Source organism: Rhipicephalus microplus, chromosome 3 (genome assembly GCF_043290135.1).
Source record: "Rhipicephalus microplus isolate Deutch F79 chromosome 3, USDA_Rmic, whole genome shotgun sequence".
Taxonomy (NCBI): Eukaryota; Metazoa; Arthropoda; class Arachnida; order Ixodida; family Ixodidae; genus Rhipicephalus; species Rhipicephalus microplus.
Window position 1 is genome coordinate 97,785,295 of NC_134702.1, and position 23,418 is coordinate 97,808,712.

At 45.6% G+C, this 23,418-nt stretch overlaps 1 protein-coding gene across 2 annotated transcripts; it reads left to right on the plus strand.

The window, feature by feature from the left end:
• The first annotated feature begins 325 nt into the window (after window positions 1-325).
• Window positions 326-22,105, plus strand: LOC119172285 (uncharacterized). 2 transcript variants are annotated; one of them, XM_037423338.2, is made up of 7 exons: window positions 326-519; window positions 4,719-4,980; window positions 5,473-5,739; window positions 7,469-7,582; window positions 10,536-10,787; window positions 19,795-19,925; window positions 21,537-22,105. In XM_037423338.2, exons 2-7 carry the CDS (start codon window positions 4,837-4,839, stop codon window positions 21,709-21,711), a joined length of 1,083 nt encoding a protein of 360 aa, XP_037279235.2. In that variant the 5' UTR covers window positions 326-519; window positions 4,719-4,836; the 3' UTR covers window positions 21,712-22,105. The 2 variants fall into 2 exon arrangements, with proteins under 2 accessions (XP_037279235.2, XP_075746148.1); XM_075890033.1 differs by lacking the exon at window positions 326-519 and adding an exon at window positions 1,393-1,530.
• The last annotated feature ends 1,313 nt before the right edge of the window (window positions 22,106-23,418 follow it).

Below are 23,418 nucleotides of genomic sequence, written 5' to 3' on the forward strand. Positions count from 1 at the left end.
CACGCGACGAAGAAATTTTGAACATTTTTAACGTGTTTGAATTTGCAACAAGATTTTGCAATAACCAGGTACGACACAGCTTATTTTATTACCTTATAGCAGTAGTCACAAGGGTGCCGATTACTGTTTCGCAGCGCAACAGATTAATCTGCGAACTTCACAACCTCCGGAATACAGACAGGGTGCACGATGAGTGTTTTTTGTCTCGGAGGCCACACATTTTCCCGCGCATTAGCTTGCTGTATTGAGGCGCTTCTTGCTGCGGTTGTGGCGTCACCTATCTTTGAACACGCGAAGTGCGGGATCATTTTGTGGGCGTTTGTGTGAGGTTTCTGTCGTGCCGGTGCGTCGAGCAACCCGTGCTCGTAAAATTTTCACGTTGGCGAAAAAAGGCGTGACTGCTGTGGTTGTGTAGACTTGCGCGCAAGTCAGCTGTGGCGCCTTCGAACCGATGTATCCTGGCCTCAAGCAACCGGACGGAATTTCCTGACCACCCGCCTGCTTCGCACGCGCTGGAAGGTGACTCGTGAGCCATTCGATTTCCAAACTTCGCGTTGCTCGTTCTCTCGGCGCATCTAACATTTTTGATGTTTCGTACCGCCTCGCTAAACATCGGTCCCGTGTTCCCCATTTCCTGGCGCGCATGTTAGCGATGTTTCGCCAAGCTTTGACCTCGAGCCAGCAGTATGGATCGTGTTTCGCGAAACACAGATCGACCTCGGCATTGGTTTTCTCTATCGCGCGCCTACTTCCGCCGACAGGAAATGCGTGCAGGCACATCGATTGCGATCTCGACACTGGCGTCCCAAACATTCCACGGGCTCACGGCGGCTTCCCCGCTCACGCACAGAAGCACAAGAAGCGTCAGTCACGAAAAAAAAAAAAAAAAAACTTGTCAACCATGTAGCGAGTGTGCCCCGTTTTCAAAACGACCGGATTTCTCGAGCAGGGTCGTGGCGCGGTGTGCTGGCAGAGCTAAGTTCTATTTATACTTTGCATCACTGTCCGAGCCCGCTACCTCGGACCCGATTAGCAGGGCAACAGATGTTGCAGAAAAACGGCTATTTATAACCTAAGCTAGACGGCCGAGAGGACCAGGCGCAAAACAAGAAAAGTTCTCTTCACCACTGGGGCGCCGCTCAGGAGATATCTGAAAGTCGGCGCGTTTCTATTCTGCATTCTGCGAGGGCGTGCCTGTATTGGCTCGAAAATCGCGCCTGGCATGCTTCGGGGAGGAATTTGGGAAACAGCCAGAATTCGTACGGGCCAAGCGAGCGACCATGAGCGCCCTGCGCGTAACGTCTTTAGCGCGAACTGAGGAGCGCGCCGCAGCTGCCTGAGGAGCGGCTCTTTCAAGTGTGTCGGCGGCCCACCTCGCGAAGCTCAGCAGGTGTTTTCGGTGGGTCGTATCGGACGCGCTGAATAGGCGCGCTCTGCGCGTATCACTTTTCGTCGGATCGTACTGCCGCGTCGAGCGAAACTAGTGCGTGACCACTTGAAGAAAGATCCACCACTTCAACGCTGCTCGAAGTAAGATTTACCTGTCGTATTACTAGTTTTATCGCCATCGAGATTTGGCAGATTCTCTCTCGGCTTGCAACAGGCCATCAAGAGAGGTCTGTCGGCGCAGCGTCATTGTTTTCGGTTTTTTCGTGATGCATGTAGGTGTATGCAGCTCACAGACTTCATTTAAATAGGAGCCTGCTGAATGCCAGCTGTACGATTGTCAGCAGCTGCGTGGCCTGGCTTTTTCTGCTCGTGTATGGCGTATCATCAGATGCTTGCTTTGAGGTAGTGTAGAAGACTGCTAAGCTGGCAGGAGTGTTGCAGCTGTCGGAAAGCGTTTTCTTTCCTGCATGTGTGAAATCATTGAATCGGCCTACAGTAGTTTGGACGATTCTGCCCTTTCTCGCAGAGCGCGTTCACCATTGCTGTGCATTCTACTTGGCTGTTCGTGACTAATAGACACACGAGCCGTCTTGGATGCTCTGTGTCATCAAGGGGTACTTGAAGTGTATGTACGTGAACATCCTAGCCATATCTACGAGGATTCCACATCTACCTTACTTCTCCGTGTGAAAAGCAAAAAAAAAAAGTTGCTGTCAAGAGAGGCAAGCAGAGGCAATGTTATTAACTGGACGTTTAGGATAAATATTAATTACATTGGGAAGGTAGAGGCGTAAAGGTCAGTGGGGAGTATCTTCGTAACTTTTCGTTTGTAGATGACAGTGCGCTGTTTTGCTATTAAGGCGACAGATTGCAAAAAAATACTATTCAAGACCTCAACAGGCAAAGTTTAAACTAAGGTTGAACATAAATATTGCTACAAGGATGTTGCATAATCCCCGGCGGCAGAAGCACAGTCTCTGCGCATCAGATGTCAACGTCAGCGAAAGAGTAGTATGGCTTCAAGGGTGCCACATGTACGATATCGGTGGTCTGTGGGGCAGTTGTAGGCGATGAGGCAGCAACGGCTGACCGGTTCATCAGACACCGAGTGGAGACCACTCTTTGTCCGGCACACACGCACATCGTCCCACAAAGTGTCAACATGCATGTAGCAATATGTAAAGGACGACAAAGGTGATGCTCAGGAGAGAACATTTCACTACTTACTACAAGCCCCTTTAGTCCCTGCAAGAATGTGTATATCTGCATCAATTGCTGCTCAAAGAAAACAAAGTTTGCCAAAAACTAAGGTGAACCAGCAGCACATATAGCAGGGATTTTCAAATCATGAGCGGCAACTTGATTCAGTAAGCAAAAAATATAGTCATTGCTTTGTGCCAGTGCTAACATATGGGGCCGAAACTTGGAGGACAACAAGGTAACTAGAGGAAAAGCTAGACTTGCAGTGGTCAGCAGAAGGTTAGGCAAGAGAATAAAATTGAGAAATTTGCAGGCATAAATGCAATTGGCTCAAACAAAACAGGGTAAATTGGAAACTTTTGGGAGAGGCCTTCATCCTTCAGTGGGCATAAAAAATTTGATGATAAGTCAACCTGTTCCTTCTGGCTGATTATAAAGAATTTGTGGTGGCATATGAAAAACCAAGAAGACTTCTTGCCTTGAAATTGTGTAAGTTTTTGGCGCAGTTGTAGAGAGTCATCATGAGAGTACGGACCATCCTGGTTGTGCTCATGAACGTTATGTAACGTACTCAGTGGCTTGATGTACATAGTGGTGCACTTTTAAGGGAGTGCTGTCTCGAAGATTTTCAGGTGTAATTTTTTTTGTGTCAAATGAACGGGCAAGCCCTTAAGAGCCTAGAAAATGTACTGGTAAGCATGAACACAACCTGAAAAAGTAGTTAGTTTTTAAACCCCCGCCGCGATGGTCTAGTGGTTAAGGTACTCGGCTGCTGACCCGCAGGTCGCGGGTTCGAATCCCGGCTGCGGCAGCTGCATTTCCGATGGAGGCAGAAATGTCGTGGGCCCGTGTGCTCAGATTTGGGTGCACGTTAAAGAACCCCAGGTGGTCAAAATTTACGGAGCCCTCCACTACGGTGTCTCTCATAATCATATGGTGGTTTTGGGACGTTAAACCCCACAAATCAATCAATCAGTTAGTTTTTAAACGCTGGTTTCTGTTCCTACTGTAGCCTCAAGTCAGAACACGGTACGAGCTTCTCGTCACGTGTTCCTGCAAGATACTTCTCGTCACGTGTTCCTGCAAGATGTTTCCACAGCTCCTGGAGTGTAATGTCACCAGTATTGACACTGTAGCCTGATTATAGGCGTGCAAACAGGGGGGGGGGGGGGGGGGTCTGCCTTATATATTGACTTAGCAGAGAGTCAGAACACGGTACGAGCTTCTCGTCACGTGTTCCTGCAAGATACTTCTCGTCACGTGTTCCTGCAAGATGTTTCCACAGCTCCTGGAGTGTAATGTCACCAGTATTGACACTGTAGCCTGATTATAGGCGTGCAAACAGGGGGGGGGGGGGTATGCCTTATATATTGACTTAGCAGGGAGGGGGACGATGTGCCTTTACCCTCCCCTTTCTCTTTCAAGGGGAACCATGCCATCGCCCGTGAGCCTAACATCACCGCAATGTCGATGTTACTAGGTGGGCCACGCAAAAATAAACTTTAATGTTAAATTAAAAGACATTATCAGCCCTTACCGAGCTTTGTACATGCCCAGAATCATCTCCACATACAGGAGACTTGTATGGCTGAGTAAACACACCTTCGAAAATTTGTGCCAATGCCTCAAGGACGAGGACGTGGATTTGATTCCCTGAAATGGTGGAAATATTTGTTGGGGGCAGCATGCAAGAACACCACTTCAAATAGATAGGAACACGCTTTAAGAAATCCGAGGTGGTGGAAATTGGTCTGGAGTCCCTTCCTATGGTGTGCCTCATAATAATTTCCTGGTTTTGGTACATGAAACTGCAGGATTCCTTTAAAAGTCCACATATACGAAACACTTTCTTTTCTTTAGCCCCCCCCCCCCACCGTGGTCTAGTGGTTATAGTATTCAACTGCTGGCCTATAGGTCGTGGGATCGAATCCTGGCTGCCGTGGCCATGTCTTCATTGTAAGCGAATATGCTTGAGGGTCGTTATGTTATGGAACCTCAGCTGGCTGAAGTTTATGGCTTCCTCCACTGACACGTCTCTCGTAAAGACATTGTGGTTTTGGGAGTTAAACCCCAACGGTCATCATCCTTGAGCAGCACACTGATGGGAATGGAACTGGACGTGCACGCAGGATGAGCGGCTGAGGGTGGGCTGCCGCGACGTGCCTAATTGGGGAAGAGACACACACCACTCGGTGCCCTGGAGCTGAGAGCTGGCGTCAGGCGGCGAGCGCCTGCGGATGCAGCCTTATGCGGGCCAAGAGCTTCCTCCTGTTGCTGGCCTGCATTGTGGTGACCAGCACCCTCATCTGCCTCTATGGGGACCCAAAACCCGCCCTGGACGGGCTCGTCTCAGAGACCCACCGGCAGCTCACCAATCTCAAAAACCTCAAGGTGAGAGCCATGTTTACAAGATGATGCAAGAATTTGGCGTTTTTTTTTTTTCAAATCTCATATCATGGAAAATTTTTTTACCCAGATTGTGAAAAACTGTAAGTTTCATAATTACGCAGCCCAGAGTGTGTTTCAGTCAGTCTTTGGCATATACACTGACACAAGGCAGAAAAGTTGTGCCAAGAACTCCTTATAAGTGTGAAAGTGAGCTGGTTGGTAAGGATTTATGTTAAAAAAACAGTGCTGCTTTAGACACTGTCTAGGGACCACTCAGTGCCTGTCCTTGTGCATTTTTTTTTGTCTATGTCTAAAGCAGGTATATTTTTTTTTCTAGACGGGTCTATAATTTTCTTGTGCCACAAAAAAAGTTTTGCTGCTCACTAACTTTTTTTCTTTTTTAATTGTAAGTCCTTCTTGTTAAGCTAGGCATTGATACTCAAGGTGTACCAGTCTGCTTCAGTCAGTGACGAGCCGGTGTGGGGTGGCACGCAGGTTGTTCCTGAGCAGCGTGATCCCCAGGAGCTTGAGCGCTACCTGCTGCACCTGGGGTTGTCTCCGGCCACGTCTTCAGAGGGTGGTCCTTCCCCAGCTGCCCTGCTGGCAAACGAGAGCGGTCCGCTGCCACCCATCGTAGGCACCGCCATGGGTGTCGACCAGCTAGGCCGGCTGCCGGGCTTCCTAGAGGCCTGCCAGACACACTTCCCCGACCACTCAGTGGTCGTCTACGGTCTGGACTTTGGACCAGCTGAACTGCTTGCGGTCAGTCGTCCCCTCACTCCTCCTCCTGAGAGCATTTGTTTCAGGCTTCCCCGAAATTGTACAGTAGACATTCAATAAATGGGAATCTGGTAAACCGAACTGCTGCTTAATGGAACAGGTCCTTCTGACAAGATTGTTTTCGTTCTTGTATTCTGCTCCCTGGTTCATCTCTCAGGAAATGTAACTTCTGCTAGCAGCAGTTCAAGCAGCTGGCAACGTGTGGTTGCGCAGCTCCATGTTGAGGGCAGGGATTGCAGCAACCTCGAAAAAATGTCTTAGGACGATATATTGTTGATGCAGTAACAATTTCCTCGCACGGTAGCGATGATGTGACAGAAACGCAGATCTCTTGCGTTGCAGCCAGAACGAACTCGTCATCTTCCTCTTTCTCACCACAAATGGAACATATTTTCCTGGTCCGTTCAGGTTCTGTTCAATGAGAGCCTGCTGTACTAGAATGGAGGAGCTGTCTCTCTGGAAATGGCGGCAAGAGGCGACAGTCATGCAAAAAACACGTACAATTTGTGCTGCTGCTGCAGTCACCTGCTCCTGAAACTTCAGCCTGCTCTGGCAGTTCGAACTTTGACAAGGGCGCCAAGGTGTCATCTGCTCAATACAGGATGTCTTTTTGACAAACACACCTGATGACGTATTAATTGTGCCATTTGTTTGCTGCCTTCCTTCTTTTAACCTAGTTGGTGCAAATACAAACAAACTATGAAACGGAATAAACTTTAACTGTATTGTTATTAGCTACAAGCAGGGCATTTAACAAGATAAACGTTCTGGCTTCCTTTAGTTGAATTATTCCTGAAAAACGGTGCAGCGCCATCCACAGCCTTGCACAAATGCTGCAGCAAAGCTGCATGGCTACACTTACAAGCAAGTGCCAGACTTCTGCCAGCTGCCGTAGCCATGGCAACAATAGCAGTAATTATAGTAACCTTCAGGTAAAGGTATTGGTGATGTCATCTAGATATCAATTAAAGGCTTTAATGAGATACATTGTTTGGCTTTGTCATTTGGGAAACCGTTCACATTGTGTGTTGTATGTGCTTCATAAGAACTTCTAATCTTACAATGCGCCTGCCTCACATACAGCGTGGGTAATATGAAGGCATTGTGAGGGCATGACATAGAAAGCGTGAACATACCTGTAGTCTCTACGTAGTTTCCACAAAGTTTTTGAGCTCAAATGTTGTGTTGCGTGTTGACTTGTACGTGCTATACTACGGTAAGGTGGCAAAATCTGTGCGCATTCAGCACAATAACAAATTTGTGCTTGGAATTCTTTTGATGTTGACTTGGACAACTGTACGACAAACACAAGTGATGGCGGGACTAGTTAATAACCTCGCAAACAGCTCTCCCTGTAATGGAAGCCAGTTTTAAAGGTTATGGCTTTAAAGGCTATGTGTACTCTGCAAAAAAAGAAAAAGTTACTACTATAGAAGGCATGGCAATACTGCATTATGGCTAGCATGCATTGCTTATTTTTTTGTGAGTCTCAGTCCCTGGGAGTGTGGCCAAAGCTAAGTTTTCTGGCTGACCTACTACGCTGGGCCCTCTCAGAAACGATGATAAGCTTAGATTTGTTCAATCGCGGTTCATTTGTTCTCTCTTGGTGTCTAACTGTGCCATTGTAATTGTTGCTGTACATGCCAGATATTTTTCTTGTTCTCTTATCTTCTGTACTTCAATAGCTGCCATGTTCCTCTCTTCTGTGCAGGCACAAAACATGTGTAACTCTAGTAACTGCACCTTGCGCACACTCAACTTCGACTTCTATCCAGCCCACGTGAGCAACCTCAAAATTTATGCCTATCGGCCCATTATAATTCAGGTGAGACACATTCCTTCCTTGTTTCGTCACCGTTTCTTGTTTGCATATGTGAACTTGTCGTTTATTAAAGGGATGCAGAACGAAATTTTTGCTGCCAGGATTTTCAGCCTTATTGAGAAATTAGGTGCTGCTATCGATAGACATGGCTCCCATTTCAGGCATAAACTAGTGGAAAATAATGAATTTAGTGCGTTTTTCACAAACTGTCGTGTATAGTGGCTGCACCATTAACTAGAGGAGGTCAAGTTTGGTCATCTTTCATGCATCGAACATGGGCATATCAACAGTGCCAGCCATTGCTTGCGTCTCTCAACCTGCTCAGCTCGTCACATTTTCTTGAACTAGTAGGTACTCTCCATACCGTCGGAGAACAATGAACACGTAAGCCAAATATTATAGCGCTGCACGTGGCCTGGAATTCACAATAAATTATCAGTCGCCTAAATATTGCTTTCTCTTCTCTAAACAAATGAGGGAAGACGCTCAAAAACCACTCATAAAAAGCCCATCTATCAGCCATTGGCTGATTTTAACATAGCGTGCTCGGTCGTTACAGGCATCGCCACAGGAGGCAGCGACTTGTTCACGCGTGTGTGCATGATCACGTTGAGAAGTTGCGTATTCGAAGAAAAATAAAAAAGTGCTCAAGGTCACGGGACGCTCTTGACGTATTTTCTTTGCCCCTATCATCCCTCCCTGCTTAGCTTCCAGCACTTTTGTTTGGACGAGAAAAGAAAGAATGGGATTGCAGCATGCAACAAATCTTTTTAACTCCGCTCGTACTGGACAGATCCTAAAAATTCTTGCGGCAGTGAATTCGTGAGGCATTAAGCTCTTTTAGTAAAGCCATTCCATGGTTATATAAAAAAAGTGTTTCAGGGCCACTTTAAATGCATGTAAATACCCCACAAAGTGGGGATCTTCGATTTTGGGGCCTCTGGCAGCCAGAGGTAGCCAGAGGGTCACTCAGCTAGTTCCGGTCTGGACAGGAAATAGCGTCGTGGTCACGTGTGTGGGAAACCCGAAGCTGCCCAAAGATCGCAAAATCGAATGCTGGGACAGCCAGCGTAAACGTAAACAAACTCTACCGTCATGGCAGCAAACAAAACAATGCGCCGCGTGTATGTTGGTTTTTTTCTTCATTGTCTGCTTGGAAATACTAAGCCAAGCTCGCCAAAAAGCTGAAATAATATCCTCAAGCGTACGCAGTTGGGGTACGGCCTTCGTACGCTCGCACGATCACTCGCCGCGTCCGCGAACGAAACAGCCAGCTGGCGCACGCTGCCTCAAGAACGATGCAAGGTGAGCTGCCACGACGCTGACGGCTTAACAAGCTCACGTCTCTTTAGTACATGTATCAGTCACTGCACAACACGAAGTGAAGTCACGCGAAAGTGATCATGTCCCCAAAAGAGCTCGAGGATATATACCTGCTCAACTATCGCGTAATATATGTCGCAAACACACGTTGACCAACTTACATTTTTGTCTAAAGTTTATGATATGCGCAGGTATTAGTATTATGAGTGCGCGTCGTACATAAAATAAACATATGCGTGACACGTTCTCGACCAATTTTAGAACTTGCCTTGGCCTGTTTTCCAGTCCTAAGTGGCACTTAATGAATGTCATGTATATCAGCTTTGACTCGATCTACTAGGTTATAGTACATACTGCGCTGCATAGGTGAAAAAAGACAAAGCCAACGATGAAATGGGCCACCAAAGGATGTATACATTTCTGAATCCATTCTCCGTTTTTTTTTATCGCGCCGTATGTATAATTAATCATACTACATATGAAGACTCATAGATAAAAATGGGTTCGCACGCCGTTCGCGACCAGTGAGCATTATCAACAGTCGTGATGTAGGGCCTTTTATCACTATCGAAGATCAATCGAGTAGTCAGGACAAAGGTTCTAAGAGGTTCACGTACGCAAACATACGACGGAGCGAGCTAGTTCGATCACAATCGTCTTCGCTAAGTGCACAGAAAGCAGCTACAGCTCCACAAACGACTTCTATGAAAAAGACGAAACTTAACTCCAAAGTTGTCTCCATGCGTGCGCACGAATGTGTAGTACGTACATAACATTTAAGGCATGTGCACGACTCAGTCGACAGGCAACAGTTCACTGCGTTGTTCACAGGAGGAAGCTTCACGTGAAACATAACTAATGCGATGAGCAGTAGCTTCAAACACTCGTCGCCACTCGTAATCCCCTCATCTCGCAAGGCAAAACAGGCCTTAGAAGATAATGCCATGCGTAATGACAAGCGAAGGCGCAGTCCTCAAGGGCCCGCATTGCAATCCATCAAGTCCTCACAAAGATGGCACCGAGCGTGCACCCTACCTTTTCGGCGCCTGCTAGCCCGAAACCTGCCCAAAACCTTCCAGAAAGCTTCCTCAACTAAATTGTCCTAGAAGCGTCTTGCAACCCTTGGGCTTCCCACGGGTTGCCAGAACCGTTCAACCCGAGAAAAACGAACGCCAACCGGAAGTGCGCCGTGGGGGGGGGTGGGGGGGGGGCGGAGCAGCCCGAGAAAAACGAGCGCGCTCTGGCTGACTCTGGCTGCCCGCGGGTAGCCAGAATTAGAAAATCAAAGAGCCCCAGTGAATGCGGAGATGACTGCAGCTAGGGCTTAATTTGGTGGAGCATTGGACGCATTATTCGAAGGTCGTCGGTTCGCTCTCTGCCAGAGGCAAGTTATCGTTTCGGCTGCTTTTCTTTCTTCACATTTACATTACAATTCCTACTAATAACATCCCCTGCACTTTCCTTTGCTTTCTTGTCTGTTGGAACTTATTAATGTTTATTTAGTTGCGTTTGATACCCAGAGGTTTGAAGCTGCTGAATTTGCGTTGGGTGCCGTGGTCTGATACTGTATATAACAGATTTTTTTCTGTTTTAAACTTAGCGTGTATTACATGCCACGTGTTTGTGCAAACAGGAGTTGGTTCGAGAGTCCGGCGGTGTGCTGTGGGTGGAGCCAGACTACCAGTTGACCAGCGCACCCGACCCGCGCCGTGTGGTGGGCCGGGCGCTGCGCGAGGGCCTGGCCGCGCCCTGGTCCTCCCAGCCGCAACCCACATCTGCCCTCACCCACCTGGGCATGTTTGAGTTCCTTAGGGCGCCCCGCGAGCACTTCTTCTTCCAGCGCATGGTCGATCCCTCAGTGCTTCTCCTTTTCGACTCGCCGCAGGTGCGTTGCCCTCGTTCTCTCTTGGACCACATGACAAAGAATCTGTTAATGGCTCAAAAGCAAACGCTATGGTCATTGTCAGTGTGAAGCTATGAAGGACTCTCACTCGCCACAGTGGATTAGTGACTATAATAATACACCCTAGACCGCTTATAATATAAGTCACCGAAGTCTTGAATATTGTGAAATATGCATTGTGATGTACTATTACTTCAAATAGTAAATGACCAACTAAATATTAGCACAGAAGTATACTTACTGCCACCAGCTAAACAGAGCTCAAGAACTAACCACAACAGGGCAATCGACGCGTGCAATCACTCGTACCGATCAATTCAGATACTCCCTTTTTCTTAACGTAATTAAAATGTGGAACGAACTCCAGTAGGGCCTTGCGGCCAAGCTACTGCGCTGCTTTCAGCGCCACGAGCATCTGGTCAGACCGGTAATGTCTTCGGCATAAAAAAAAAAAAATGAAGCAAGAAAAAATTTTCTTTCTGATGCTGCGATTTGAATCCATACTCTCATGCTCCAAAAACGAGTGTCTTTACTACTAGGCTACACATCCATGCTTCCGCAAGGGGAATACATGTACAGAACAGTAAAAGCTTGTTAACCCGAATCTCACGGGACCGGTGAAAGTGTCCAAGTTAACCGAATTTCGGATTATCGAATGAACCACCAAAACAAAAGGAAAACGTACTCGGCACAGACAAACCTTTACTTCATGAAAAACTGCACCAACTTAGTCTGCCTCATCATCGGAATCAGTGCTAGAACGATCTTCTTGAACCCCATGTAATGGTGGTGTGCACACTCTCTTTCGCGAGAACCGATGTAGAACTCCAACTAGGGCAGCGAAAGTTCGGCGACTTCCTGCACTGTGCAATGTCGCGCCGGATCTTCAATGTGATCATCAAAACAGTGATTCTGATCCTCTTCAAGCACTTCCAATGATTTGTCATCATTAGTCAGCAAACCAGCAACAGCCACACCATCACCAATGCGCACAAACACAGCCCAAGAGCGTAACGACGGTTTCTATTTCACAGCGCCAACTCGCCCAACAGTCGACTCTTTTAATGTGCCATAGCTGCACACGGTAAGCGCAAAGTCACTACGCAAAGAAATCAGCAGCGTAGGCGTCGCGGGCAACTGGGGTAGCAGCAGCTGCGCAAACTGTCCCGTTAGGGCGCAAACCATAGAGTTTCCTAGTATACACTAGAAGAAACTCTGGTGCTGGTGTCTATGGGAGCTGCATGCACGACGCTTCAGCGAGCATGGGAATGATGGGTACTACACGTATTTGTCTAATTTTCGTACTTCTGGCCTGCTTCTGGCTCCGTGTGTGTTCGTGTGGCTTGGAACTGTTTTCTCACGAAACAAAAATCAGCAAATGTTCAAGGGTTGCACTTCACTACCTTATTATTTTAGGCTTACCATTTCGAATCGATCCACGAAGTTTAAAAGGGTTGGTTCTCTCTTTCAAAACGAAACCGAAACCAGCAATAAACGAAGCCGCAAGTGCGATTCGCAGTCCGCAAATACGAAGACTAGGCAAATCTGTGTACTACCTATCATTTCCATGGTTGCTGAACGATCGCAGTGCCAGAGTCCCCTCTGGTTAATTTTACTAAACTCTATGGCGCAAACTGTCCCATGCGGCGCCATGTGCGGTGCATTTCGAAGACACTGGATGCACCAGTGGCCCAAGCGCTCCCACCGGGTGGTGACTAATGCCACCTGGCTACTTCCCCCCTCATTCACTATCATCATGATCATGTTCTGCTGCTGTTCGTTTGGTTTCACCAAAACTTCGAGCCGGGACTTCATGCTTTCAGTAACCAGAATTGGCTACCAAAAGCATGAAGCCCCTATAGCCCTCTCTGGAGTCGTCCGAGTTAACCAGTGTGCGTCTAAATCCCGCCGAATTAACGAGCATTTGTCACCTTTCAAATATACACAGTTTTGCTGGGACCGCGCCGCATGTCCGAGTTAACGAGATCCGGATAAATGAGCTTTTACTGTACATCTAAGCCACATAAATGTATACCCTTAGTACAACAAATGCAGAAAGACAACACTTTCTTGTCAGACTGTACTGATTTAGTGCATTAACCGTGGTAGCGCATTAAGTCTTCAGCGAGACACGATGTAGAGTGAACATGAAGAATTTCACAAATCCATCAAATTTTCTTGACTAAAAAATTTTGATGCCAAATTTGGGTCTCCGTGGTCCTCCTCAGACGGCTAGTATTACATGTGTTGACTAACGAGTAGAAGCATGCATGGGTACATCATCTAGCAGTTGTTCAGATCTTTTCTTGCTCGGCCGCAAAAAGGCTCGAGTGTCCACTCTTTACGAAACCATATTTATGTTGCCGGTGTGTGTTGTCGAACAGGACGATTTGTCGAAATTCGAACAGACCTTGGATGACTATCCACGCGAGTGCGCCATTTGATATTGATGTGGCCTATGTTTGTGCATTTCCGAGTCATGTTCTTTTTTATTATATTGCCTTCTCTGTAAGGACTCTCACAAGAGTTGACAGTATTGCAAAATAAATTTTAAAAATATATATATATCCGCACTTATAAGCAGTACCACACTAAAACCAATACAGCATTTCTCAGAGGCTCCAAGTGTGCAAAAACAAGGCAAACAGGCAGCCACGCGATTCTGACAGTCGAGGCAAGTGACTAGAGTGTAAATTTGTATGCTCCTAAATATGTAAATGTCGAAAGGTTATGTCTGCAGACCTGTGGCGCCGACATTAATAAACTCTGGGGGAAAGAAATTGTGCCTTAGGGGAATGTCACCGGCTAACATTTACAACATCCTCGTCAATGAGGAGTTCGCGGCAGTTCCATGCTGACCAAAAACTATGCATCAAATGGCAACTGAAATTTTGCAAGTTTCGGTTTTGTGGGTGAATGTGCAATATCAAAACAGTCACCACTACAGACCACTGTAGCGTTTCAGATGCGCGCCCTTGTTTTCATTGAAGACATAATTCACCCCTTCCAAGTGCTGCAACTGCAAAATGTTTCACTGACTCAGCATCAAAACGCAACTTTGATAATTCGTGGCCACTACAGATGCCACAACTAGATCTTGTTAGACCTTGGCTTTGGGTGGCAACTTGACCAACCATTGTAACAAGTTTGTGCAGAACAACACGAAGATAGGGTGTAAAAGAGATTACACTCACAAGCTAAGCTAAGAACAGTCCATACAAAAAAACCTCGATTCGCAGTTGGAAGAACAGCAACTGCTACATTTCTGCAAAAGTATTTCGAAAATCCTTTGGCTGCTGGCAAAGAAAGCTCGATTGCGTCTCAAGATTGTCACTTGCAGTGGAATCTAAGTCGCTTCTGCGATAGGTGCACCGTTTTCAAGACAAAAAAAACAAAGAGTTACACAGCGATGACACGCACTTGATGCAGATTTGGACACCTGCTTGAAGCAAGAGTGTGCACATCGCTAGCGATCATAACAGTGGGGGCAAAAGAGTCTGTTATCTACACAACCGCTTTCCTTCCTGCTACCGCACGGCTGCCCTCTCCCACTCCCGGCTGCTTTCATAATGCCCATGTTTCTCTTTGCGTGGCTGGCTCTCGTTGCCTTGCTTCTCTGCGAATTTTCCGGTAGCGGCATTATAACCACAGCGTAGTAAATATTTAAGAAATGAAACTCCCTTTCATATGGGCATCTGCAGGTGTGCAAATAACGTCACAAGAATACAGAAATAATATGCTCCGACAGAAACATTTCAGTGGATGCCGTCTTAAGGTGCAACGCCGCAACAACAAAAAAAAGAAAAGGAAATGCTACCGGCTGAGCGTGACCACGTAGCGAGAAACCAGTACCACCAAACGCGCTTTGCGTCCTCGCCCTGTGGCTGCGACGGAACGCAATCAACGCGCGTGACCAGTTCCCTCGGAAATCAAAACCGTAGTATTCCCTTTACTGCTGCAAGACGTCGCTAGCATAAAATGGCTCTCCGGCAATGTGACATAATCTAGTCGCCTGAAGAGCGGTGTTGCTCCTACTAAATGTTTCTTCCTTTGTGACTATAACCAATCTTCTGTCATGGCGTCTGCACAATATGCGGTATGCAATTACGTGGAGATTAATGGGAGGGTAAAGGGTAGTCAGAAAAGGCCACATTATTGCTGGTTGTGCACTGTAAGCAGTAACGTTATAAATGGCCTGAGCAGTGCTATGGTGTGAAGTACAAGGGTGTAGGTTGAATTCCTGGTTGTTATGGCTCCTTCTGATGGGACTGAAAAGTAGCTGTGCCTGTTTGCTTGTAATTTGGTGCACAGTAAAGAACACCAGGCGGAAAAAAATTGATTCGAGATAGCTGTAAATAAGCCGAAACAAATAGGATGATATCGTAAAAAGCAATGATGGCCCAGAGGAATTCGACATCCTACCGGTAACGACAGGGAAAGTAATGAAAGCCCTAGAAGGATTGCGAAGAGGTAAAGCGGCTGGTGAGGATAAGGTAACAACGGACCTACCGAAAGATGGCAGAGATATAGTGTTAGAAGAACTGGCCACCTTCTATGCGAAGTGTCTCTTTACAGAATGGGTATTAGAATTTTGGAAGAATGCTAACATCATCTTAATAAATAAGAAAGGAGACATCAAGGACTTGACAGGCTGATCAGTAGAGGCTGGATTTTTAGGCACTGAAAATTGTGTTTTATGTGTGAAAAACAGGCAGGCAAACATAGTTTTAGTCCCCCAAAATCGTAAATATAGGCACAATAAGCTTTACAAAAATTCTAATCTTCGAAAAGAAACTTGCAGGACCGGTGTTTACGACATAAAAGAAAAACAGTTCATATAGTTTATGATGGCATAAAGGCACCACTGGTTTAGCTGAGCCATGCAAAATTGTTTCTTTTCCCACACGATTTGCAGAACATGGTCTCTCCTTTTATTTGCAAGCATGGTGAGATAAATGTCCAGCGTCAAATAAACACACTCCTGGGTCTTTTTTTTTTTGCTATGGCTGAGAAGGGCAGCAAAGGTGCAAGCAGCCGCACCGTTAGAAAGCCACAAAAGTTTTTAGCATCGTATTGACCGGGTCTTGTCGCGCAGGGCCAATTTCTCCTCTGTCTGTGAACACCTTATACGGCCCCTCACCAGGTTTGAGAATTTTGAGCTGGCAAATGTAAGGCATGCAGTGGGCACTCACGATCATGTCTACCAAAATTTACAATATTACGCGCTCCGGAAAGAGATGAAATGTTCGATTGAACACCGCTTGCCCTTCTCACGGGTTCGCGCCCTAGCATGAAGAAGGTAACGCAGGCCCATAGCCATGGAGGAGAGGGGCTAGAGGTTTGCCTCTCTCCCCTCCCCCTTGCAAAATTTTAATGCAGGCGTGTGTTTTTCCAAGGACAATAAATAAAAATTGGTGCTTTTAAGGCCTTCAACAGGTGAGCCCCTCCCTGAGAAAGATTCCGATAGCTATGGGCCTGAGGTAACGTACAACGAGGAATGGTCCAGTGTAAGTCCCAGTAGTACGTGGCACTGTGCGAGTTATTCAAGAATCCATGCGTAATTCGTGCACTCTGTTGCTTGAATAGATGAATGTAAAGTTGATAGAAAGTATTGAAACCTACAAATAGAATCGTGCCATGTCTGTGCGATAGCATAATGAGGCCGGAGCGACCGACTTCGTGGCTGCTGGTAGTTGTTTATGGCAGTTTGTTGAAACAGGGAACTAGGCTACACCGTACAAAGTTTCCAAAAGTCAGTTTTGCCCATAAATGACGTCCTCAAACTGTACTCGACACCAAGATTTGAGGTAAAATAGGCACAGATTTTGAAAATAGGTGTTTATAGGCACTTGTAGTAATTTAAGCACAGATGTCAAAAATAGGCATTTATAGGCACTATAAAAACACTATAAAAGCTGTCCTTAACTTCTCATTTATGCTCATATATCAAAGCGGCACAATAGGAATGCAAGGAACAAAATAGGCATTTGCCTATAATCCGGTCTCTACTGATCAGCTTTCTGTCTGTTCTCTACAAACTATTTAAAAAAATTATAGCTAATAAAATTAGGGCAACATTACAGTTCAGTCAACCAAAGGACCAAGCAGGATTTCGTACAGGCTGCTCCACAATAGGCTATATTCGTAGTATAAATCAGGTAATAGAGAAATGTGCGGAATACGACCAATATACATACCTTTATAGATTATGAGAAGGCGCTTGACTCAGTCGAGACATCAGCAGTGATGCAGGCACTACGGAATCATGGGGCCGACAAGCACTACATAAACATACTGGAAGAAATATACAGCAGATGCACAGCCATCATAGTTCTCCATAAAGAAAGTGACTGAATCCCAAAGAAGGGTGCAAGGCAGGGAGACACAATCTCTCCAATGCTATTCACCGCGTGTTAACAGGAGGTTTTCAGGGCCCTAGATTGGGAAGAGTTAGCGATAAGAGTTAATGGAGAGTATCTTAGTAACCTGCGATTCGCTGATGACATTGCCTTGATGAGCAACTCAGAGGAATTACAGGTCATTATTGCTGAACTGGACACGGAAAGCAGAAAAGTAGGTGTTTAAATTAATATGCATAAAGCTAAAGTACTGTGCGACAGTGTCAGCAGAAAACAGCACTTTGCAATAGGTGGAGAGATGTTGGAAGTTGTAAAGGAATATGTCTACTTAGGACAAGTAGTAAGTGCTGAGCCAAACAACTAGATTGAAGTAACTAGAAGAATAAGAATGGTATGGAGCGCATTTGGCAAGCACTCTCAAATTATGACAGGTAGATTACCACTATCCCTCAAGAGGAAGGTATATAACAGCTGTATCTTGCCGGTACTTGGCTATGGAGCAGAAATCTCGACATTTACAAAGAGAGTTCAGCTTAAATTGAGGACAACGCAGCAAGCGATGGAAAGAAATGTGATAGGTGTAACCCTAAGAGGCAAGAAGAGCAGAGTGGGTCAGGGAACAAACTGGGGTTAAGGATATCATAGTTGAAATCAAGAGGAGTAGGAAAGATTAAGCGGAAGGACAGGGAGGTTAGCCAGTTCTTAGACCGGCTGGCTACCCTGTGCAGGGGAAAGGGGTGAGGGGAATAAAAGATGATAGAAAAGAAATGTTGCAAACAGATAGAGAGAAAATACAAAAAATAGTAAAAGAAGAAAGGCAAAATAAATAATAACAAGACACTAAAGTCTGTCCCTGAGGCCAGTTGTCCGCAAAAAGTGTAGCAAAGCTTTCGAAGCCTTCTGGGATGAGGATGGGCTCAGCCAATGACCCAGAATCCTTTGTTCCGACAAAGGCCAGTCATCTAGTATATCCGCAACTTCAGTAAGTTCTTGTCTTGGCGCGTTGAAAGGGGTTGAAAAGGGATGGTTTCTTCGCAGCATGTAGTAAGTGCATGTAGAAAGGCTAGCCATTCCAATAAAATAGGAGTATGCGATCGTGAAGGCGACTCCAAGCCACAAGCAGCATAGAAGAGTATCCTCAGTCATGGCCGAGTGTCATGACCAAGAAAGATGCTGGGGCTTGAGCGCGTGGGCAGGTAAAAGAAAATAGGAGAAGACGAGGTAGAATATAGAACAGCCGGCCCAGGAACGCGTGCTGTCTTTCTGTTTAAATGGACATGGGCCGGGCACGTAGCGCGTAGGCAGTGTAACCGCTGGTCATTAAGAGTAACTGATTGGCTTCCTAGGGAAGGCAAACACACGAGGGGGAGACAGAAAGTTAGGTGGGCCGATGAGAAGAAAGAAAGTTCGCAGGTATAATGTGGCAGCAGAAAGCACACGACTGGGTTGATTGGCGGATCGTAGGAGAGGCCTTTGCCCTGCAATGGGTGTAGTCAAGCTGATGATGATGATTTGATGGCAGAAGATAAGTCTCACTGTAACACCGCTTAACCTATCCACATTCCAAGCAAGAGGTAAAGTTTCTGGATAAACACATGTCTAAATACCCCAACGCACATGCCATTTGCCTGCTGGTCCTTAATGTTTTTGCGTGATGGTATATCACGCAAAACATTAACACAAAACTAGGCTTAGTGCGAATAGTGAATTTTACGTTTTAGTCTAATGCAAATGTTATAGATCACATATTATAAAGACATCTCATTTAGATGTTTGTCATGACCTATCTAAACTGTACAATATATTTTTTTTAAATTGAAACCAGGCCTGTGCAAATGCCATTATTTAGCTTAAAAGGAAGTGGAAAGAGCTTTGAATAGCAGCAGGATTTGACTTTCGGTAGAATGCAAGTGATAACCTGTAAATTATATTACGTTTGAAAAATTTACTATACTTGGAGCATATAAGCCGGCATAACAAGCTTGCAAACTTAAAAAATGGTGAATTGATATGGGGGTAATATGTTCATTTAACCTTGAAGTGGAGCTTCGCGGCAGTGCATATTTTCCCTGGATAGGTATTTTCACGGCTTAGAGCCTCTTCGCTGCAGTGAAACCACATTTACAGGTGTTTTAACGTGATTTACTAATACATTTATTTGTTTGTTTCGAATACTTTGAAATTTTCAATAATTTAAAATCAAAGCAAATCCAAATACAGCAATATACATGCAAATATTCGCACAAGCCTAATTGTAATACTTCCTCAAATAAGGGTCGCTTGTTGCCAGTTTTGGCTTGTTTCTTGCTACCATCCTCATTTTTTCCGTTGTGAAACATCAAGAGCAGGTGCCCTTTAAAAAGCAAGGTCATATGCTGGGTGCCGTTCCAACATGCAACGATAACAGGCATCCGTCCCGCATTGCAGCTTGCTCTCAGTGTGAAAGTAGCGGATTCTCAGTTGAAAAGTAGCAAGTGCGCTATTGGCGAGAGAGCATCCGAAAGGCACGCCAGGTGCATCCTGCAGGAGAGGCTCGAAGTTTCTGCCTTAGTTCTTGCGAAACCAATCCTATGTTGTTTCCTTCTACTGCTACTAAGCCGTACAAGAAGTTGCATTCTCGTGGTGTGCAGGTGCGGGGTCGTCTGATGCTGCCGTGGGTGCGGTGTGCCCTGGTGGCCGACTGCATCACCCCCGTGGGGGCCCAGAGTACGGGCTGTCGCTTTGATAAGAAGCCCCTGTACCGGTACTCGGGTTGCCATAGGTAAGTCAGAGCTGCTGTGTTTCAAGAGTTGAAGGCATTATGAGGAAACCGAAGTGAAACTACCAGAATAGCTGCTACATCACGAGCATCCACGTTTGTGAACGGTAGCTTTTAAGCAAACTCCACCACGGCAACTGCACAACAGCAAAGTGCTCGGTAATTGCTGAAAACTTGTGCCTTTGTCGGCCAGAGTGTTCTTTCCTTTACCCATTCTCCAAGAGTGAGGTGAGTGAGCAGCAGGAGTTTAGCTTGGTGGCTGGAGCAAACAAGAAAAAGGACACTAGGGCAAGCAATTCGCACAGCGTGCAACTGCTTAAGCCTAACTGCTCAAAGTTTTCCAATGAATATTTTGTTTGCATATAAAGTAGTGTGAACAAGGTTCTGCAATTTCTATTAATGAATCATCTATGAAATGGTTCAAGTACTGAAAGCCATAGTTCGCATTTATCATGGGTGTTTTCCGCCATGTTTGGAACGACTAATGCCCCAATTAGGGAACACGCATTTTCACCCTTTGAAAATGAAATTTCTGTAACAATGTTTTTCTTGTTTTTTTAAACTCATGCAGCCAATTGAACCAATATATTATGCAAATTGTATATTATTCTTGCTTATGTTTTCTTTAGTAGTGACAATGATAAGCAGTTTGAAGTAGTGAAAAAGTCGTTGCAAAGTTTTCCATGGCATTAGCATGCTAGAAGACATTGTAAACATGAAGTTTGGATTGCTACATTATTTCTAAAATTTTCAATTTTCCTGAATGGAATAGCATTTCTAAAGGGACATGTCACAGTAGTCATTGCTCTCATAGAGTGAATGATAGATGTTATCAATGTGAAGTTTCCGCTTTGACAGGGCATCTTCTAAGCATCTTGTATGTGGGAGTGTGAGTCATGTTTTCTCACGAACAAAACATTTTACTACAGCAATAAGTTGTGTGCACATTGATCGAGCAATGTACGTGATGACATAATTAATAATTGGTATTCGAAACGGTGCAACCTAGAACAGCTGAGAATGATGACGCACAACGGCGCTAGCTTTCGACAACTGCCCGTTTGCGCTGTCCACTTAACGTAACTACAGCCAAGCTCGACAAGAGTGCGCATTAGACAAATAAACCTACCAATATATCGCTTGCACTCATTTCGAGCTCAACTACTTTTAAAAAAAAAGAAAGAATGTTTTTCTATCTGGCTGCCACCGGATTGTGTCAGCTGGTGCATTTCATTTCTTGGCTTGAGTCGCATTGAGAGCTGCCAGGCTATGCTGATAAACACCCAGTAAAGAATTTCCTGCTACGTATGGTACACGAGAACCCATGAAAAGAAAAATTGCATTGCTGCCATGCTTTTGCATCTAAGTAACAACCCACCTCAACCATGCTTCAAAAGAACGAAGCACAACAATAGCCGAGCATCAGTATCAACGTTGAGTGGCAGGCTGCCGCCTAATGTTTAGCGTTGACCCATGTGACGAAAATTTGCACAGGCCCTGTTATGTATTAGATATTGTCTTAGGCTGCATGGTTCACTTTGAAATTTTCTTGCTCTTGTTTGTAAACGTTCGCGGACACATTGCTAAATGCTTGGTTACACTTGCCCCACAAAGGTACGACGTATCAGCTCTCAACATTATTTTGGGCCTGCTCTACGAGAACAACCGGCAGCCATACGTCTTTCAAGACGAGGACCACTTCTTCCGGAGGATTGTGGACGGCAGCGACGGGCCGTTGTCGGGTCAGCCTGAGGCGAACAGCACAGTCAACCGCTCGACCACCCAATGATGGTAGTGTCCTGGTCCTCCAGACACCGAACAATAAGGCGTGCCTCGCCGCTTCCATCACTGCCGTGACAGATTGCGGCCATTTGCAAGTCCTCCATCGCCTATTACGCGCAAGTGCTGTTGGTCAGCTTTTTAGCCGGCCCTGATTTTGGCCCCTTTGAGCTGTTTCTTCCATATTGCCGAGGCCCTGTAAAAAATTGCCCGCTAGTGCATTGGGATCCTAAATTCTACGAAGACGCATAGTTGTCCATCTGGGTACGGCCTGGCATTGAAAGAAGAGTAGCTTTCTAGGGCACAAAAGAACGAAGGAGTGGATGGACCTGTCTTCACGCCCATCCCCCCATCCTGCATTCTTTTGAGCGCTGAAAAGCTGGTACAGCTTACAACATGCTCAAGCACGTGCAAGTTTGTAAAGAAGCATGGTGTCTTCTGCACCTTGCTTTGCTCTCCACATCAATTGTAAAATCTTGAGCGGTGATCCAACGGTGTTTCACTGGTGAAATTTCATTTATTCTCTAATGGCTTCCTTTGTCAGCATGAGCAGGAGCTGCTTGATGGCTTTAAGGCAAACTTGCAACGATAGTTCTGCATGCGTTCTTTTTTTTTTTTCATTTGCTGTTGTCGTATCTTTGTATTGTCGGGAAACTTGTGGCTGCTGCTTGCGATGACCTGCAGCCTGTAGGGAAACCTGCAGGGAGACCTGCAATGACCAGACAGCCGTGCGCTGCCCAAATTTTGCGAATGAGAATTTCGAAATTTTTCTCTGAAAACCCAGTCTTGTTATCAATTTCAGAAACATCGAAAGCATATGTGAGAATGAACTGTGTTTCGAAACACGATTTGAGTTGGGGTCAAAGTTTCTACAATTCAGTTGCGACTCTTGCTTAGATTTTCTAGCTTGGTTCGGTGAGGCAGATTTGCGAGCTGCTGTGCTTGGTGCTCTGCGAGCATATGTGGTGATGGGCACATTTGCCACGGCCCAAATTTTTATTGTATGTTGTGTTTTGATTTTTTTAAACATACTCAGAACAACATGCCAAGCACGGACAATATGCTGCATTTGCGCTGTAAGCTGCTGTGACTCTGGTGGTGTGTAGTGTGTTTTTTTTTTCATGTTTTAAAGTTTGAACACGCAGTTATTGTTAAAAAAAAACGATTTTTTTCCTTTCTATCTGTGTGCCAATGTTGAAAGTTGCATGCAGTGGCTGCCGCCGGATTGTGTCAGAGCTGATTGCGTATTTACGTTACCAGAGCTTATCTATCGTTGCACAATGGTTGTGCCTTTTTCCAAACCGGAAATGACGTCCATCAGAAGCTCTGGAAAGAAGGCGCGGCGGAGAAGTTACAGAAAACCTTACGGAGAACCACTTTTATTAACTATGATTTTAAAAGCTTGCAGCTAACTTGGTTCTTGCCGAGTGCAACCAGATTGGTTGCATACCTGGGTGAGTCTTTCAGAACAACCACTTCATTCATTGTTTCGATCAACGTGACGTCGTACAACGATATTGAGCGTGATTTGTTGCAAATCTTATTGCTGGTGACTGGGTGTAGAATAGTTGCCTTTGTCAGTTATACACCCATGCACCTCTCTACTTCTGCTATGTCAACCTTTGATTTTATGAGGAGCAGAACAGCCAACTTGCAGAGGCCTCTAGGAATCCTCGCTTGTTGGAAATTTTGTTCTTTTTTTTCTTTTCAGTCCGGC

Bases quoted from the DNA above. Each gene is read 5' to 3' on its own strand.
- LOC119172285 (XM_037423338.2), top strand. From the start codon at position 4,837: ATGCGGGCCAAGAGCTTCCTCCTGTTGCTGGCCTGCATTGTGGTGACC. The intron at 10,788-19,794 runs GTGCGTTGCCCT...CGTGGTGTGCAG, and splicing joins TCCTTTTCGACTCGCCGCAG to GTGCGGGGTCGTCTGATGCT. The intron at 19,926-21,536 runs GTAAGTCAGAGC...TGCCCCACAAAG, and splicing joins CGGTACTCGGGTTGCCATAG to GTACGACGTATCAGCTCTCA.